This window comes from Curcuma longa, chromosome 14, assembly GCF_044706935.1.
Source record: "Curcuma longa cultivar G26 ecotype Majalengka, Jawa Barat chromosome 14, ITB_CL_G26_1.1, whole genome shotgun sequence".
Classification (NCBI taxonomy): Eukaryota; Viridiplantae; Streptophyta; class Magnoliopsida; order Zingiberales; family Zingiberaceae; genus Curcuma; species Curcuma longa.
The window spans coordinates 9,711,518-9,732,480 of record NC_133874.1 but is presented as its reverse complement, the minus strand read 5'-3'; the positions used below and the strand labels follow the sequence as shown (position 1 = coordinate 9,732,480).

At 38.4% G+C, this 20,963-nt stretch overlaps 1 protein-coding gene across 1 annotated transcript; it reads right to left on the bottom strand.

Annotated features, from left to right (window-relative positions):
* Nucleotides 1–15,080: 15,080 nt before the first annotated feature.
* Nucleotides 15,081–15,816, bottom strand: LOC141844682 (uncharacterized). The gene has a single exon (XM_074732682.1). It carries the CDS (start codon nucleotides 15,814–15,816, stop codon nucleotides 15,163–15,165), a length of 654 nt encoding a protein of 217 aa, XP_074588783.1. The 3' UTR covers nucleotides 15,081–15,162.
* Between the last annotated feature and the right edge of the window lie 5,147 nt (nucleotides 15,817–20,963).

The window sequence follows — 20,963 nt, the reverse complement described above, 5'->3', positions numbered from 1 at the left end:
ATATATATACACGATTTTGATATTTTGCGCGACTGTCTCGTGTGCGCTCGTGCGTGACTCTCAATCCACTGTCCATCAAATGATCGTGAGCCAAATCTAACCGTACAAATGTAGGAATGCACAATAATCCGACCGCCCGACACCTGCTGCTTCCGGCCGCCCTCGCCTTGCCGTCCGGTCACCACTAGCCGCCGGACCGGGCCCAATCGACACGCCACTCGTCGGCGCATCAGCCGACGTCGGATTCCGATCGGATTGCGGCTGGAATCCGATGAAATTTGGTCGGAACGCGGTCGGCAGTGGCACGCGGCGTTTCCGACCAAATCACGATCAGATTCCGATCAAATTGTGGCCGGGGAAGGACTGGCGTGCGACGGCGGTCCTTCCCCGACCGGTCTCTGGCCCCGATTTGGTCAGAATCTGATCGCGATTTGGCTGAAAATGCCACGTGCCATTGGCGGCCGTGTTCCTATCAAATTTTGCCGGATTTTAACCACAATTTGATTGAAATTCGACACTGATCGACGCGCCGATCGGGCTCGGTCCGGCGGCCGGCGATGACCAAATGACGCGACAAGGGCGGCTGGAAGCGATGGAGGTCGGCTGTGTCGTTCACGGGGTCGTGCAGAATATCAATTATATATATATATATAATAAACAAGTTTGCATTAGATGTAAAATGATAGTTATTCAAAATATAATAAATATTTTTGAACACCAATTAATGCCACTCAAGGCCATGAATATGAATAGAAATGTAATCTCATGATCATTCATCAAATAAGAGAGAGTTTAAATTAATTTAATGGAGTGAATTTACAATTTAAAACGCTTGGTTTAAGTCAAAATATAAATGATTCTTAGATTAATAAACATGAATCATTAACATGAATCACCTGTATTAATTATTAGAACACCAAATAATGTTAGCAAACAATTATTGTATACATCAAAAACAAAACAGCAGATAACAAGGTGCATAAATTAACAAGAATAGCTGCCTAATTAACAAGATCAATTTGAAGATAATGCGTCATCCTTGTGACTCCCCTGTGTAGAAACATCTTGATACAATATTTCTTATCTTTACGATGGAACCACGTAATATGAGATTGAGATTTTCTGCAGATAAATTTCAACCATTTGATCAGTTAGGACAACAATATTCATCATGACTAGTTATACACCCTATACTTTACCACCATGGATGTGCATGAAAGACGAATTTATATTTATGACTGTGTTTATTCCAAGTCCAACGAATCTGAAAGAGAAGATTGATATTTTCTTGCAACCTTTGATTCCCAAGTTGATGAATTATGGAATGTAGGATCAAAGACTTATGATGTTGCAAGTAAAATCAATTTTACCTTGCATGTTACCTTATTATGGATAATTAGTGATTTTCAGCATACTCAATGTTGTCAGAATGAAACATAACTGGTAAATGAACATGTCCACATTGCATGACAGAGTCTAATGCATTTTCATTACCATGCAGTGGGAAGATATCTTGGTTTGATAATCATCGTAAATTTTTATTAGTTGACCACACTTTCAAGAGAAATGAAAGAAATTTTTTAAAGAATATTGTAGTCAGAAAACTGCCGCCAATAATGAAGTTAGGTGCAAAAATCATTTACCAAATGAACAGTTATGAATTTGTACCATTATATGATCTTAATTTTGAGGAGATAAATAAATACATTATTAGGATTTGCAAATATAGTTAGAAGAAAAGAAGCATTTTTTAGGACCTATCATATTGAAAGTTGATTCGATATAATTTAGATGTGATGCACGTCGAGAAATTATAACTTAACCCCTAGGGGCAATGGTGCCGCGGTAGGACATCCAGTTTGTCACCCAGGCACCTGCGGTTTGATCCCTAGCTACGGCGTATTTGCAGAAATTTTCCTCCAAATGGTGAACGCAATCAAAGGATGCTGGGCATCTGGGCTGGCCGCTGCGTGCACTTCCCGATTTACCATGATGGCCGGTGGTAAACTTCCGTGGGGCCGGATCGGTCACCCCTAAAGATAGTCATTGGGACTAACTGGGATTTATCTTTTTGAATAACTTAACAAATTCAATATATATATTTATGAAATAATCGAATCATGATACAAGTTAACCAATACAAACTTAACAATTTCAATATCTTAAATCAATCCAGTCACAACATATCAAACATAACAAATGAATACATTCAATATGTTAAATATCTCAAGTTAAATTAATTCAATCACAATACAAACACAAATATGAAATATCTGAATACAAGGGATAACATATCAAATATCTTACTACAATGATAGTGTATCAAATGTCTAAATATAATCAAACCTATGAAATATCTAAACTCATCAAGTCAAAGTATCCAATCCTGCAAAAAAAAATATAATAAGATAGATAGTAATAATTCAATGATATGTATCTATTTTCATGAGTCATAATTAAAAAAAGAAAATTTATAAATGTTAACATACCTATGAAGTAGCTACTAATCATGATCCTGAGGGTCTTAAGGGTCCTGAGTCTCCTATGAATCAAAGTCATGCGGCGGCTATGACGTTTGACTTATGCAAACCATGAATTCGTGCATCTCCCGCGTAATATCCTCGTATCACAATTGAGCTTGGCGAGACTCTTGAAATGTCGCCTCTAATGCGGAAGGTCGATTCTTTAATTCTTGATTTTCTTACTCTAGGGCTTCTACCATAGTAGATGATCCACCGACCACATCATAATAGATCTTATAATAGATGATTTTCTTTAAGTCATAGGGATTCTTTCGCTTGGGCTCTAGATGATAGAGAGTGGAGCTTTTCTTCCTCCCACCGACCACATCATAATAGATCTCATTTACCTGGTCGGTAGAGAGAGCCTGTATGTCACCTCCCTCTCTATCAGGCTGAGACGTCTATGCTACTCTGGCACTCATTTCAGTCTGTTTAAAAATAAATTCATATAAAATATAAAATTAAAAAAGACAATCATTTTTAATAGTTAAATAAATTTAAAATTTAAAAACTTACGTCTAATGCCAGCAATCGAGGATCGATAAATATGTCATCCTTAGACTTGTATATCTTAGTAAAAATCTCCCAACAAGTAAATGATCGTTGTAGCTCATGCTCTGAAGATTAAAAATACAATTAAATTAAAATAAAATTATTCATAATTAAATAATTCTAATAGAAATATATTAAGTGTAAAGTCATCGAGGCCATGGCGGCATGCTCGACGATGGAACAAGATCCGGGTGTATGCCTTGTGGTCCGGTGTTAGGGTCAACCAGCTCGGTGTTTCTGTTAGCTCGAGTTGTCGTCGAATTTGATTGTCATTTTTCTGTAGCCCAAATTGTTTACAATGGATCTCAAATATCAACAGGGATAAAAGATGGTCTTATGCCCTTTCATCTGTATTTGTAGAGTAGATCCTTGTACAATTTGGCACAGATATTAATTATTCTATATTTCTTTAAATGTCTCTTCGTGCCCTGACTCCCAGGTACACTTGTTTTGTAAAAAAAAATTAAAAATTACTATAAACAAATAAAACTTTTGTTAATTAAAATGAATTACCAAAAACTCCTGATAGTAAACGTCTCGCATGCCCTTGTCGACATGCCTCTGAGTAATACCTGAAAGGCAGACTCTCTTTTTAAATTTAATAGATATGTATGCCACAACTCGGTGACCATCTGGAGTAAAACTATTTTATAACACATATAAATATTAGACATATGTTATAAAAAATTATATAAATTGAAAAGTACTAATAACACTAATACTTACCACCCCCAACAACTCGCAAGGCAGTTTAGCCACCGGGTGTTGATGCCTGGTCTAACATATCAATATCTACAAAATAACATTATAGCACATACACATTCAAAATAATAATGAAATCATTAATGAGATATACATGTAACAAAACAAACAATTTTAACTTGTTCTGAATTAATTTACAATAATGCTAATATTCATTCATCGTTACGATCTAAATCATCAGCATTAACATTTTCAAGATCCTCCCTGCTAGACTCAATTAGTTCAACAAACTTCTCACTGTTTGACATGTTTCTATTATCCATCTCCTGGTAAGGTACACTAGCATCTACAAATAAGACGGATGTTGATTGAATCTGAAAATCTACTAAATGTATCTCCATTTCTTCATTTTAAACTGCATCATGGTGTTGTGCTATGATGAAGTTTGATATTTCTTTGGTCGAACGAGCCTTTGTACGATAAATAGCTTATTATTCACTAACTTTTATTGCCTTCGTCGTATATTCAAGATAGAAAATCTGACCCACCTAGACCGCAAAAATGAAAGGTTAAAACTTATTGAACATTTTGTTTGCATTAACCTTGACTAAATTATAGTTTGAGTGTATTCTGGTTTCTGTTCTGGGAGTCAGATCATACTAAGAACATTTAAATAACACACACATTTTTATGGGTAAGGCAAGATATTCAATCTCAATTATTTCTTCAAGTCTCAGTAATAATCAAACTCTAAATTATTATTGTTGATAGATCCTTTTAGGTAAACACTGGAATTAAAGGTCAGTCATTGTAAATCTCGTTGTGCCACGTGAAATTTGAAATCAGTAACGTAGTAACCAGAATATACTTGTATCTTGCAGAGGGGTCCAGATACAAGATTGATTATCCTTCCATCTTTCACATTTGATATTCTATGATCGTTCACCTATAATAGTAAGTATGATATAAATTAGATCAAAATTTGATACTGATGTATAGAAAATTATTTCCTCTTTAACTTACATAGATTTAAAACCATAATGCAAATTTCGTCTCTAATTTTTTGTCGGCTTCACTTGCACTGATTAATAGATTTTGATACTGAAGTTATTGTTCGTAAAGACTATAATGGATGAAAGGTAACTTTAAGACAATTGAAATACCAAATATAACTAAAAATGCATTAGTAGTACTCAAGATATCATGTTTGATATATGTTGTGATTGAATTGTTAAATTGTAGTGTTGCTTATTTAAGTTGTTAGATTGTATATATTGTTAAAACTATCGCTTTTACATTTAGTTATGGAAATATAAGCAGAAAATTGTAATAAACAAGTTGAATATTATGAAAAATTAATTAGTATTAGCGACGGAATATTAATGAGAAGTAATAATTTTAACTATTATATGTATGAAACATGTGTTTGCATCTCTAATTCTCGACATAATCCTCAAATTAAATCTAAAACCTTAAAATTAAAAAAAAAACCATTAAAAATGGATCCCACATATAATTAATTTATCTTGCTTCTTGAACAATTAACGTTGGACGCTTACTTTATATATATAATCAATCTCTTTCATTAATTTTTGTTTTTCAATTTAAAATTTTCTTATCGTATCGAATTACCGTGGAGTTATGGGAACTATAGCCATGCATGTATTCTTTATTATTAAACCAGTTACTTATTTAGAAAAAATTTAATAAAAAATAAAATTCACCGTCCCAACCGTTCTATACGGAATTTAGAAAAATAATTATTGTTGAAATGTCTCTCTCATCTAATTTTGAAAATATTGATGGATTCAATTTATAAAAAAATTTAGACAGTTCATTTTTTTAATCGACATTTATGTGTCTCCTACAAAAATAATAAATCTCAATTAGCTCTATTGACTATATATCTTTGAAGGTGGCCAGCTCAGCCCTACGGAAATTTCCCACCGGCCACCATGATAAATCGGGAAGTATATGCAGCGGCTAGCCCAGATGCCCAACATCCTTTGATTGCGCTTCCTATTTGGAAGAAAATTCTTGCAAATACGTCGCAGCTGAGGATCGAATCGCATGTGCCTGGGTGACAACTTAAATGTCCTACTGCGACCGGGACATATGTTACAATTAGTTAATTAAATGGATGGATCCATATATCGCTTAATTATTACGCTAGCTGCTCTATATATTCTCATCGCATCGCGCCATCCTTTCCATCAACTGAAATCGAGTCGAAGTGGCATTTCGTCGAGCAATAACATGGCATTGTCCAAATCCGCCGCCGTCGGTTTCCTCTGCTTCGCCCTGTTCACAGGCGGCGCGGCCCTGTTCCGATGGAATTAAAATATCTCTATAATGGCATGATATTGTCCACTTTGGGCCTAAGCCATACTTTATTTTTGGGCTCTCCCCAAAAGACCTCATATCAATGGAGATATCTTTCATCCTTTTAAACCTATGATCTTTTCCATGTGTTTTAGATGTGGGACTATATTTGCACCCTTGCAACCCAACACAAGAAACCTGAAAAATCTTCGTAGATGGGTCATCCACCAAAAAGGAAAGTGGAGTCAGAATCTTATTATGTTCTCCTAATGGGGATATGTTACAGATAGCCATAAAACTTCATTTTAAAGCATCTAATATTGAGGCTGAGTATGAAACCTTAATTGCTGGGTTACAAGCAGCTAGACATGTAGGAGTAACTCGAGTTGTTATCTGTTCAGACTCTCAATTAGCTACCTAACAGATTGAAGGAACTTTTGAAATTCATAAAGATAGGCTTCGAAGGTATATCAAGGCCTTCAAGAAATTAAAGGCTTCTTTCTAGGAAGTTACTATTCAAAGAATACCTTGGGCTGAAAATTAAAAAGCAGATGAGCTAGCTCGATTAGCTACTCCTTGATTAATTGGGAACAAGAGGAACCCATAGTACATGATCAGCTTATAGCCCACATTGACAGGTCACAGAAATAAGTGAACTTGCTGGTTCCCATCATTGCCTCTCTTAAAGATGGGACCTTGCCATCCAACTCCAATCAAGCTAAAATCCTCAAAAGGTGTGTAACTAGATTCACTTTAGTGGGAGACATCCTATACAAACAATCCTTCTCTCGACCTCTACTCAAGTGTCTTGATACCTGGGATGCTAAGTACGTTATGTAAGAAATTCATCAAGGTATTTGTGGAAATCATATAGGAGGAAGAACTCTAGCTAGAAAAGTATTGTTAGCTGGATATTTCTGGCCCACCTTATAAGTTACATAATTCGGATGACTAGTGTCTGCCTAAATTACTAAAGACATTAGAATCTTCCTCATCATCCTATAGAGTTGTTAAGAACTACCACTTCTTTTTGCCCCTTTGATCAATGGAGTATGAATATTGTATGTCCTTTCCCGATAGGACCTAACCAGAAAAGGTTCTCTTGGTAGCTGTCAATTACTTCTCTAAATGGGTAGAAGCCGAATCATTGGCAAGGAACACCGAAGAGGCTATCTTGTAGTTTCTATGGTAAAATATCATTTGTCAATACAGAATCCCTTACAAGTTAGTATTAGATAATGGACGACAGTTCCAAGGATGCAAGTTACAAGAATGGTGCCAAGAACTTGGGATTATACAAGCCTTCACTTTTGTAGCATACCCACAAAGCATTGGACAAGTGAAAGTGGTTAATAGAGAACTCGTTAAAGGTCTCAAGATAAAGTTAGATCAGGTGTAAGGTAATTAGGTGAATGAAATACCCGATATTCTATGGGCATACAAAACCACCCCGAGAGATAGCACCCGGATGACTCCTTTTCATCTCGTCTATGAAGGAGAAGTAGTAGTTCCTATGGAGATCAGGGAGGAATCATCACGGATCCACACTAATGGAGATGACAACCCTGACAAGCGATGTGCAGAACTCGAGTTCGTTACTGAAACCATAGAGTTGGTAGCAACCATACTCACTTCATATCACCAGCGAATATTCTAGACCTACAACAAGCGAGTGATCCCTCGTTCTTTTCAAGTATGAGATTTCGTTTGGAAGAAAATAAAACTAGTAAGTGACGTCATGAAATTAGAGCCACAATGGGAAGGATCTTATCGAGTTAATTCAACGACTCAATAGCAGATCTTATTATCTGGAAGATACTAGAGAAGAACGCTACACATCTTAGACCTCATCATACTTAAACTAGATTTGACTTTGTCTTGATTTGCTTATTTATTTTTCTTAGCAATTTATGATAAAATATCATGAATTTTTCTACTTCATGATCTTGTCCACTTTTCGTCGAGCCCCGAGCTTGCAACTTTGCCTTACGATAGACCCGGAACACCGAGCCCTGAGCTAGCAACTTTGCCTTATGACAGGCCCAGAAGACCAAGTTTCGAGCTTGCAACTTTGTCATACGATAGGCCCAAAACACTGAGCCCCAAGCTCACAACCTTACCTTACGATAGGCTTGGAACACCGAGCCCCAAGCTCGTGATTTTGCCTTACAACAGGCCCGAAACACCAAGCCCTGAGCTCGCGACTTTGTCTTATGACAGATCCAAAATATCGAGCCTTGAGCTCGCGACTTTGCCTTACGATAGACCTGGAACATCGAGACCCAAGCTCATGACTTTGCCTTATGACAGGCCTAGAACATCGAGCCCCAAGCTCACGATTTTACCTTATGACAGACCCGAAACACCGAGCCCCGAGCTTGTGACTTTGCCTTATGATAGGTCTGAAACACCGAGCCCCGTGCTCATGACTTTGCCTTATGATAGGCTTGGAACACCGAATCCTGAGCTTGCGACTTTGCCTTATGACAAGCTCAGAACACCGAGTCCTGAGCTTGCAACTTTACCTAATGACAGGCCTGAAACATCGAACCCTGAGCTCGCGACTTTGTCTTATGATAGACCCGAAATACCGAGCCCCGTGCTCACAACTTTATTTTATGAAAGGCCTGAAACATCATGTCCCGAGATTGTGACTTTGCCTTACGACAAGCTCAAAAAATCAAGCCCCTAGCTTGTAACTTTGCCTTACAACAAGCTCAAAAAAATGAGCCCCGAGCTCACGACTTTACATTATGACAGGCCCAGAACACCGAGCCCTAAGCTCACGACTTTACCTTACAATAAGCCCGAAACATCAAGCCCTGAGCTCGTAACTTTTCCTTATAATAGACTCGGAACATCGAGTCCTAAGCTCATAACTTTTCCTTACAACAGGTCCAGAACATCAAACTCCGAGCTTGCGACTTTGCCTTATTACAGACCCAAAACACCGAGCCCTGTGCTCGCGACTTTATCTTATGACAGGCCTAGAACATCGAGTCCTGTGCTCGCGACTTTGCCTTATGACAGGCTCGGAACACTGAGCCCCATGCTCACGACTTTGCCTTACAATAGGCCCGGAACACCGAGTTCCATGCTCGCGACTTTGCCTTACGATAGGCCTGAAACACCGAGCCCCAAGCTCGCGACTTTGCCTTACGATAGGCCCAAAACACTGAGCACCCGAGCTCACGACTTTGCATTATAATAGGATTGAAACATCGGTCCCGAGCTCGCGACTTTGCATTATAATAGGACTGAAACACCGAGTTCCGAGCTCACGACTTTGCCTTACGATAGGTCTGGAACATCGAGCCCCGTGCTCATGACTTTACCTTACAACAAGCCCAGAACACCGAGCTTCATGCTCATAACTTTGCCTTACTGCAGACCCGTAACACCGAGCCTCGAGCTCACGACTTTGCCTTACAACAATCCCAAAACACCAAGTCCTCAATTTGTGGCTTGAATTTTGATATACCACCACCCCGGGTAAGTACTATCGTTTGATTATGTAAAGTTATTATTTAATCTTTACATATCCTTGTCCTTCACTTAGTTCATATTCAGGGTAAGCAATATAGTTTGTTTGAGTAGGCTAATATTTAATCCCTATATGTCATCGTCTATTACTTTGTTTATATTCCTAATAAGTAGTGTAAATTTATTAAAAGATTTAAGTTCAAAGCTTTAGGAAAAATCTTACAACTATTAAAAAGTTGTCTAGCATTAACATTAGGAATAATGATAAACACTTTCAACAAAAGTAAAAGACAATAACTGAGATTATTACACCAAAGTAACTATTCTAATTTTCTCGGAAGGAGGTAGATCATCCCAAACATTTTGAGGGTTTAAGAAACTTAGGTTGGCCCCTCTTGGAATAAGCCCTGATTGAAGAAATTGGCGACCTGATCCTTCAAATTCGTATTTTAACATCTTGCCAGTCTGAGTCCTTAGCATGCCATAGTACTCCTGGGAAGTAAAAAAGGTTGTCTTCCGTTCCACCCAACGCTCTGCTTCTCCTCCTTTATAATCTACCAGCTCTTTCTTTATTGACTCTAAATTGGAAAGAATTTTTTCTTTCTCTTTTCTCTCCTTAGAAAGTTGTCGCTCTAGGTCCTATCTTTTAGATACTGTCTCACAGAGATCGCGGTGAACTTCTCCTTGTTGGGTATGAAGGGATGTTAGTTTTTCTCTGGCCTAGTCAAACTTGTTCTTAAAAGCCTTAGCTTCTTCCCTGGCTTCTTGAACTTCTCTCTCAGCCTCTTGAAGGGTTGACTTAACCTTCTCTAGAGATTGCTCTCTACAACTAAGTTCTTTTAACTGGAGCTTAGCGGTTTGATGCATTTTTCCATCTTTGCTTGAGATGTCTCGACATCTAGTTTGGCAGCCTCTACTTCTAAACGGGTCTTTTCCACTAAAGCCCTAGCCCTAACTTCTTCAATATCTCTAGTCGGAGCTTTCAACTGGTTCTTGTGTTTAGCCACTTGGGTTTCCAGTTGTCGGCACTCCAAGGTAGTCTGAGGAAGACGCCTCAGAAGCTCCTGTCATTCCTTAAGAGTCTACACACATCTTTGCGTTAGTATAACCGCCTTAAAAATAAGCAGAGCTGTAGATATCCATACCTTGGCAAAGGAAACATTAAGGTGCTCGCTTAGAGCCTCAAGGTCCAAACGAGGCAAGATCTCAGTTTCATAGCGACAGAAGTTATCTATGACTTGTTTAGAGCGCTCATCCAACTTATCATAAGTAACTTGGGGGGCGGGGCACGAGGAGGAAGAGTACTAGATCGATGTGACCGGGTCTCAGATATTGATCGAGTAGAGGTACAATATGGAATTGGAATTGGAATAGTTTTGTTCCTCTAGTCATGCCGATGCTTGGTACTACTCTCAGGATGCATATCTCGAGGAAATGGGGTCATTGGAGAATTTTTTTCTCTAAGGAGATTGCAGGGACATCAGCAATAGGAAGATCCTTAGACAAATGGTGGGTCACCCCCCTGCTTCTAAGGAAGAGGCCTGTAAATTAACCCAACTTCTTTTCTTCGATCGAGTCTTGGGGCAAACCTCGGGGATTGTTCCTATGTCCTCATTAGAAGTTGTAGCTTTGGAAGGTTGATCAGGAAGTTCTTTTTGCAATGAAGAATTTGTGGGTTCTGAAGTCAAGGCCTTAGAAGCCTCAACCTCCACTGGCTGGCCACTAGACACTACAATAGTTGAAGAGTCTGCTACATATTTCGAAACCCACTAGCTATCGGTCGTTGTTAGATCACATTTCAAAATCTTATGAACCAAAGCGCTCAACATGGTATGGTCTACACAAAATTAAAGATTAGTTAGTATGAATAAAAGAATAGTAGAGAATAGAATCCTTACTCAGCCTATCTTCTATAAAGATAACATTTGGCTCAAATCAGCTAGTACAAGAGGGCTTCATTGTTCACCAAAATGTTCACGTCGAATTTCATTCTGAAGAAGATATCCACTGCGGATAAATAAGCAAACTCTAACTTATATTGTCCCAAGTCCGGTTGAGGAGGCATCTCGGAATGCCAAGTGGTGGGCCAAGTATAAGGGTGAGGAGATTTGATGAAGAAATACCTATTTTCCATCCCTTGTGGGAAGTAGGGTATTTGTCTAAGAAGTTGCAACTTGGTCTTGCTACCCAATACGTTACTCCGGGCTCTCCTCATTTCGGAGAGAAAAAGTAGTGAAAGGTAGCTCAGTCTAAGGGAACTTGATATACACGCGAGATGATACGGGCGCTACAAATTAGGCAGATGCATTTGGAACAAATTGGGAAAGGGAACACTGAAAATAAAAGCCAAGTCTTGAATAATTGAGGGTATGGGAAACCTAAGACTGCTCACTAATTGACCTAGGAAGAAGGTGACATAGTCTGACGGTGGCTCATGCAGACGGTATTCTGGTGTCGAAATTCAAATCCAATGATTCGAGGGAATACTATATTGTTCTTTGAGCATTATGTCATCACCATAGGTACATGTTGATCTTTGAGTTTCATACCATGGAATCAGAGCAGGGTCAATCGCTATGAAGAAGAGGAAGAGAAGGGGGAATAATACTAAAACTTACTAGGATATAGTTGTTGTCGAACACTGAAGATGAAAGAGGGCACAAAAGGAAGAGGAGGCGAATAACAAATGATGTGGTTTAAACGATGCATACACTTCGACAAATATACCTTAGGGTTGTTTTGGTTGCCCGCGAGACTGTCAGATAAAGCTGAAGAAGGATTGGATCCCATCCCATGGTCACGTCATGCGAAAATATCTCTCTTATCTAGGACTGACATAATAATGCCTCGAAAAATGTGAAGGTTTAAATTCGACCATTAGATGTTCAAAAATAGAAATGAGGGAGCATCTGTGTTGTTCAATTTGTATACACGACATCAGTATCACCTGTACACGTCTTCGGCAAGGCATGGTGGGCTTGCGGCGCAAGAAAGATAGCGCATGTTGTCATTTAATGAGACTAGAGAACACACCAATGAAAAGGTTGATAAGCAATTCTCAGTATCATATGCATTTAATACAATAGCTTATCTTGGTACCATGTCTATAATTTGATTCATGAAACATGTCCTGAACGATTCAAAAACTCAAGTCCAGTCAGTCAGACTATGCCTCCTTCGACTAGACTAATCGAGAAGGCTTGTGATGCAGTGGAGTCTCTAGACCAACACGTGGTTGCTGTTGGAACATCACATGGCTGTAAAATAGGAAGGAGTAGACTCATTAAGAAAGATTAGATAAAATTTGAAAGGCAAGTAATTGATAAACTTACACCCCATAGGTCCTATTGGTAGTTGTCCCTAAGGTCTAAGGCCTAACCTCAACACTTGCTCAACATCACGTGTCGACCTTATCTCGGCCTTGAGTCCTGATCTTGAGTTTCAACCTCAACACTCACTCAGCATCACTCGCCGACTCCATCTCGGTCTCGAAATCTGACCTCGAGTTTTGTTCTCAGCACTCACTTGGCATCACGTGCCGATCCGATCTCGGCCTCAAATTTCGACCTCAACACTCACACAACATCATGCACCGACCTCATCTCAGCCTCGAGTCCTGACCTCGAGTTCCAACCTTAGCACTCACTTGATATTACGCGCCGACCCTATCTCGGCCTCGAATCTCAACCTCGAGCTCCAAATCAAGCTCCGGCCTCGATACTCGCTCGGTGTCACGTGCCGACTTCATCTCTGCCTCGAGTCCTAACCTCAAGCTCCGGATCAAGCTCCAAACTCAGCATTCACTCAACGTCACGTGTTGACCTCATCCTGACCTCGAGTCTCGACCTTGAGCTTCGGGTCAAGCTCCGGCCTCAGCATTCCCTCAACGTCACATGCCAACCTCATCCTGACCTTGAGTCTCGACCTCGAGCTTCGGCTTCGGCACTTGCTCGACCTCACGTTCTGACCTTATCTAGTCTTAGGACCCCATCCTAGAGCCTAAGGAGTCGATTGGTCTACACAATCTGGGGAGCCTAAGACTGTTTCTTCCAAAAATAAGAAAATATCTCTTAAAGACATAAACAATCAAAATCTTTTTCTAAAACTGGAACAAATATTTCAGAGTAATATCTTAAACAGATATGAATAACTCTATAAAATAGGACTCATACCTATCAGCATAGGTATGCACACATCAATCCTAATTTTTTCAAGTCATTAAACTCTTTCTTCATATAAAATCCTAACTTGAACGTCGAAGTGGCTTGCCGAGACTATCCTTGGCGTCATTGTAATTCTCTTTTTGACTATTTTTTAGGTTCCTTCGTCTTTCTCGACAGTTATCTTCAAATAGCGTGCACATCAGCAATTCGTGAACCGGTAGCTTGATCATCTACGATGTATTGGCCGGAATAATAAGTATAAATGATATGCTGCTAGAACTCATAAGAATGAACTTTGGAATACTTAGTTTAACCCTCAACTAGAACAACCATTAGTCAAGGCAATCCTTCATCCAAAAATCTCCTTAAATCAAGACACCTCTAAGTAGAAACTCACTACTCAAAACACCACTAATAAAGTCGTCACTTTCCATAATCTATAAAGATCATCTCGAGTAAGTTCCATTCATAACTAGAGACCTTCTAGCAAATTTTTACAAAATAAAACACTTCTAGATGTCCTTTAGAAACAATAAATCTATCAACAAGCAAATGCCCACTCTCCCTAAAGACAATGAAAAAAAATTTGAGAAAAGAGATTACCAAGAGCATGATTAGGACCAAATGCCTTCAACCTTATCCAAGCTCTTTGATTGACATAGACACTTCAAGTTCAATGACCATCCTTGAGCTCGAAGCTCCTAGTGACTTCTCGCTTGATCTGAATATTCATCATCCTCCAAGTTCGATCTTCGATATTCAATGTTTACACAACCAAGTCAAGCAGTCGAGTTCAACAAATTGATTGACACTTGTGGAGGAGATTATGATAAAATTGTTAATGTAATCACACCCAAATAGTCAACTTTCACCAATTGATTTTAATGTTTGAGTAAAAATTTAAATTATACCTATATGTATTTATTGATAAAGATTGTTGTGAAGGTGTAAGTTACTCATAAAATTATTACAGGTATAATTGATGAAGTCCAAATTATAAAGATTTATTAAATATTTGACAATTAGAGAAGAATACTTGACAAATAGACATCTAAGTAAGTTAAGAGCTACTAAATGTTTGATATCTAATAAATAAGAAAGAAAGACCTAAAGGTGGATCATTGGGTTCTTTAACAGGCTTAGTTTAATGGGAAGACTAGTGACGTAGGATGTCTTAGTGCTCTCCTAAATTAGCTTATCAAAGATGAAAGATCATGAGAATGATTTATCAATTCAGTTCCTGATGTTAAACTACTTTTTGAGTAAACCCTAATTTACGGTCAACATTGCATGCACACATCTTTACAATTTACACGACAAATCTTTTGGAAGAAGAACAAACAAAAGAGAGAAAAAAAAAGAAGCAGAATTTGAACAGCATTGCCAGAAATATATGTAATGATGCTCTTTCTAGCTAATCAATGGCTCTCCTTCTTCTTCCGCCTCCTCTTGAACGGTTCGATTCCCCTCCTCGACCTCCTCTCTGATTCGCTTATCGTCTCCAGCTTCGGCGTCCACTGCCTGGACTTGCACCTCACCAACGTCCTGTACTCCTTCTCCAGCGCATCCGTCGTCACGACTCCTCCGCCTCGTCTCTGTTCCCCATCGCGCTCCCTTTCCCCGAGGAACTCGTCGGAGAGCGTGATCTGGAGCGTTCCCGACGCCGTCTTCCGGATGTCAAACGGCCGGACTGCGGCGGCGCCCTTGGCGCCGCCGGGCCCGACGAGGGAGGCGGCGAGGGTGACGAAGGAGAGAACGGAGTGGAAGAAATGGGAGGGGAGCAGGAAGTAGGACTGCCCCGGCTGGAGCCGCACGCCGGCAGCCAAAGACGGTACCTTTTGCCCGATGAAGAAGGCGTCGGAGCGGCACACGAGGTGGCGAGGGTGGTCCTCCATCACCTCAGCCACCGTGACCGGGCGGTCGTAGACTTTCACCAGGCCGTCGCAGGCGACGACGCGAACGCCGGAAGCATCCGGCGCGGGGGTGGGGCTGGTGCGGGTGGAAGGCGCCCCGCCGCCGACCAGGTGCCAACACCAGGGGATCATGCCCGCACGGAGAGACTTCAACCCCATACTTCTCACCTCAACTCCGGCGAGGAGCTGAGGAAGATAAGGATGAGAAGCGACAGCTGTGAGGCGACTAGTTATTTATACAACGGATTAGAATTCAGAATGAGGAAGAGCTAGAGGAGGCGCCAGGATCAGAGTTTGCTGTTCAAACAAACAAAGCTGAAGCCTGACAGAATAGTCAAATGGGCGTCGGCCTGCGGCACCTTTACCAACTTTTTTATCGGGCGGGGCGCGGGCGTGAGGGGCGTTCCATTAGTTTATGCATGTCTCCTTTTTCACTTCAGTTTCAGTTCTCGACTGATTCTTCATCTTCGTCTTCGTCGTCGTCGTCGATTCAATCCGCCGGTAGCTGGATTTGGCCGTGAATCTCTAGAAGGTATCAGCATCGCTCAGCTCTCCGCGACGCCGGCGAAGGCCCGGAGTTGCAGTCGGGAGCTGCAGATTCTCTGATCTCTTCGATCATCGATCGGTAGCTGATTCAAAGTAGAAGAGACTATATATTTTATATATACGAAGTACTGCAGCGGCAGCAGACACATGAATAGCCTCGGTCGTTGAGGCATCCATGGCAATATTAATTAATTGCTGAGCTTGTTTCCGATGAACTGTGCAGGTAGGTGGATATATAGCTGGGTGGTCCTGGAATTGGCCACGGGTTTAGTGGATCATGTAGCCAATAAAATTAAGATTGCAAGGAACGATGCCATTATCTTGATCATATCAGCTAGCTAGCTAGCTAGCTAGCACATCGAGAAATTAATTAATTAAAACTACTTTTGTTTAGACCAAGAGAGAGTAAGACCCAGATGAGAGCTATTAAGAAGCTTTCTTTATTTATCGGTTTTTTTTACTAAACAGCGCCGCGTAGATTTCAGAATTTCTTATTTTATGTACTTACGTTTTATAATACTCAAATCACTTAGAATATTTTTAAATACTTCTATGTCCATGAAATTAAAATTTTTTGAATCATTTTAAATCAAAATTAATATATGCTAAAAAACTTTTTTACTGTATTTATGCTCTCGATAGTGTAAATTAAAAATAATAAATTTTTAATCTTATAAACATTTGATAAAATTTATCATAAATTCATTATAAAGTATAGGACAATGATACTCACTAGCTAATATCACTAATAAATTTTTAAAATTTTTTTGATTCAAAAAATATCAAACTTTTAAATTTTAAATAGTATAGGTTTTCATTCAAAATTGACTAATGGACCTAAAGAATTTCAAATTACTAAAGACTAAAAATCAATATACTCCTGAAGTCTCCTTAATATATATTCATACCCTCATATATGAATTCGATAGTGTAAATTGAGAGTAGTAAAATTTTAAACTTATAAAGACCCGATAAAATTTATCACAAGTTCATTATAAAGCCTAGGACAATAACACTCGCTAATCAACAACACAATCAATGAGTTCCTATGACTCTTTAATAAAAAATATCAAACTTTTAAATTTTTAAACAGTGTAGGTCTATCGACTAATTTCGTCCGAAATTGACTAATAGACATAAAAAACTCTGAATCATTTCAAATTAAAATCATTGTACTGTATATTTGAAGTGTCCTAAGGTAATCACCTTACGATTATACTATTTATTGGATAAATTGGATCTTAAACTCATTTACTGAATGCCCACAATACGATTCATAGCATAAGAGAATTTATGATTGGATCATAACTAGTGAGCATCTTTACATGTGCAATTATGAATGTATTGAAATTATCCTAAGTCAAGGAATTGATGAGTACGAACGTCATCGATTCTGTGGAGACTGGTACGTTTTAAATTCCTTGATTTACCAAATAGCCAATCTCACTAGCTGGAGACATTGGACGTTGAGAGTTAAATGTGGATGCTAGTTAAAGGTAACTAGTTTATTGGAGTGACCTGCCGTGAGACTTCATATGGTTCTATACATATGTCAATGAAAATTTCAATGCAGCTTAAGTGCGAGTTTCCTTTGACTTGCGGTATTCAAGTCACCTTGGTCATGGAGGCTTATACTTTGACATCTTAAGCAAATATCTTCAACGAGGTGTGGACTCGGGATGATTGGGTATAAGTCAAAATGCCCGAAGGTGTTTGGATAGCCCATAATGGATTCACTGCTCTTTGAAAAAGGAGATGTATACCCTGCGATGCTTATTAGGATTGCTACTAAAAGTCTTTGGTCAAAGCATCACATGTTAAGAGTATGACACTTTTGGACACATGTACAAGTAACATGAATCCACATGACAAAAAAATAAGTTTGGATTAGATGTGATGTAGTCAGCCTAGTGGGGACTAACACATATAAACTATGTCCTGAACTAAGCGGGTATAAGATGGTGAAAGGAACGAGGTACGTTTCATTATAGCTGCTAAAGGGCTTAGAAATATTCTAGAATCAATCATTGATTTTTTGATCAATTGGGGATCATCTTCTACTATTAGGTGTCGCTCATGATCGTTCCATAATTAATGGTTAATTACGGACGATCAACATAACCAGGAACCTATTGGGTCACACACACTACAAGTTCTTCGAATGACTTAAGACGAGTTTGAGAATTATATTCTCAGATTGAGAGAAATAAAATCTGGTTGAATCGGACAAAAACTAAAATGATAGACTTTGTTTTATGAAGACGAAATAAACAAAATTAGTTTGGTTCAAATCAGAGGTGTTTTGGTTATTGAACCAAACTATTCAATTTTGAATCAAATTGAACCAACTTGGTTTGGTTCATGATAAAAAATATTTTGGCAAAACGAAGGTAATGAGGGGTTTCATCTTGTGAAGACGAAATGAACAAAACTAGTTTGGGTCAAATCGGAGGTCGTTTGGTTATTGAACCAAGAAATTTAATTTTAATCCAAAAGAAACCCGATTTGTTAAGTGCTGGTTCGGTTCACAACAGTAACAAAGCTAAACCCGATTTAGGTTATGAGTCAGTTTACTTCAATTTTTTTCTTTCTCAACCCAACACCACAAAACCCCTAAATCGCACTGTAGCTTCTCATATAAGAAAGATCGTGATTTTTGAAATCGTGGCTTTCCTCCCTGCCGGCGATCGCACGCCTCTACGTCAGCAGTCACGCACCTCTGCTCTAGTTGGTCACGCGCCTTTGCTCTCGTCGGGCGTGCACCTCTACTCTGCTCGGTCGCGCACCTCTACTAATCATACCAATTATACTAATCATTCCACATTTATTACACCACATTCATTCAATACAAATCTTTAATCATATCATAAACACAATCACACAATCTATTCTCCAAATTATACATATAACATGTTTATACAACAAATTCACTACATGCATGATACCAAATCAACATCAACATGATAAAATCCAATCCACTACATCCAGTCATAATATAAATCCACATCCATATAATACAAATAATATAAAGAAGTCTGAGGACAAGAAAAAGATATAATAAAATCGTCGTCGTCGTCTTTGCCCTCCAGCGACTCTGCTTCCTTCTTCGTCAATATCTTTTCTCATCCTGCATAAGAAAACGAAGAAAGAAAAAGTATCATTCTTAAAAATAAACTGAAACTTATAAACTATATATGTAAAGACTTACCTCTACTTCTTATTTGGCTTCACCAATCTTGTTTAAAAAGAAATTAACAGTGTTAATAAAAAATATATAAATTAATAACTTAAAATTTAATAAAATGATAAATATTAATAATACTGATTGTAAAAAAATTCATACAAAATAAACTCATAAAGAACCACCACCATCATTGTCATCGTTGTCATCATCACGAGGAGCGAAATGTAACTGAAGATATTGCATGATCAGATTTTGTTGTCGATGTAATTCATTAATTTCCTAATCTCTTTGCCTCATTTCTTGATCTCGTTGCATTAACAAAACTTTCAAATGGCTAACCTTTTCAGTCAAATTATGGATTTGTGTCGTTATGGTTGGAGAGATGGTAGAAGATGTATCAATAACTCTTTGAGTTCTGCTCAAAGAACTCATACCCAATATTCTTCCACCACCTTTGGATCCCCCACTGGCCTTCAGCCATAAACGACTCAGATCATTCTGAATAGAGGACTCAGATCCATCATTTTCAGAGTTAACACTTGAATTTCGATGTGCTAGCTCAAGCTCATCATATTTTTCCTATATTATCATAAGAAATATTAATATGTTGTAATATTTGAGAAACACATATAAAAATATTTAGATACACATCTAAACCTTAATTGATTTAGCTCTGTCCCTGCTCCAAGTCTTGTCTTTCTTTTGAAATATGCGAGTAAAAGTATCTATAAAAAATGGCTCTCGCCTCATTTCCTTGGCCTAAAAAATCATAGTTAAAAATAATAAAATAAAATTAAAATTGAAGTGGTTGAAAAAAATTACCAATATGTATGTATACTCATCGATATTGATTGAGCCACTCGCATATGTCGCAGATAAGTCTCCAGAATTATAAGCTTGATTAAGTTTATTCTGATGACTCCTATTTTTGCCTAAAATTGACAAATTCTAACCCAATTCTCCTTGGTAATGCATGATAGCTTTTTCCCCTTGTTTTTTCATGATTAAGCACATAGCGGATGTGATCACCACATTTTTTTTAAAATCTTCTAATTTTCAATTCATCGTTAGGGTCCCAAGTGAACACCCACTGAAAGGAGAAATAAATAATTTATTATATATTCAATAATAATATTATATATAAAATAAAGTGGATAGTTTACCTTAAATTCATTCCATCACAACTCTTTGGTGGGATCGGAAGTACTTGTATATGTCATTGAATCCCCTCGCCAATGGTTATTCAGGATTCGATTAATACCGTAAATAACACGTATAGAATTAGCAAAACTATAATATAATATGAAATAAATGATGTTAAATAATTATAAAAATTAGCAATATTAATTAATTTAAAATACTTATGAATCGCCGAGAGGGGATCGATATAAACTTTCGAGTATCGGTGATCTCTGCAGCTGATTGTCGAGTTGAAGGATCTTCCATGGATACTTGGGAATGGGAAAGTCCTGGTGAGTCATATGTCTAAGATGGTCCTGCACCTGAAGGAGTGGGGGTCGTAGGTGCAGAATGGTCATGACTCATGCTGTGTCGACCACATCGAAACTGTAAAAAA

Coding starts and splice junctions, on each gene's coding strand:
- LOC141844682 (XM_074732682.1), bottom strand. CDS start 15,816: ATGGGGTTGAAGTCTCTCCGTGCGGGCATGATCCCCTGGTGTTGGCAC.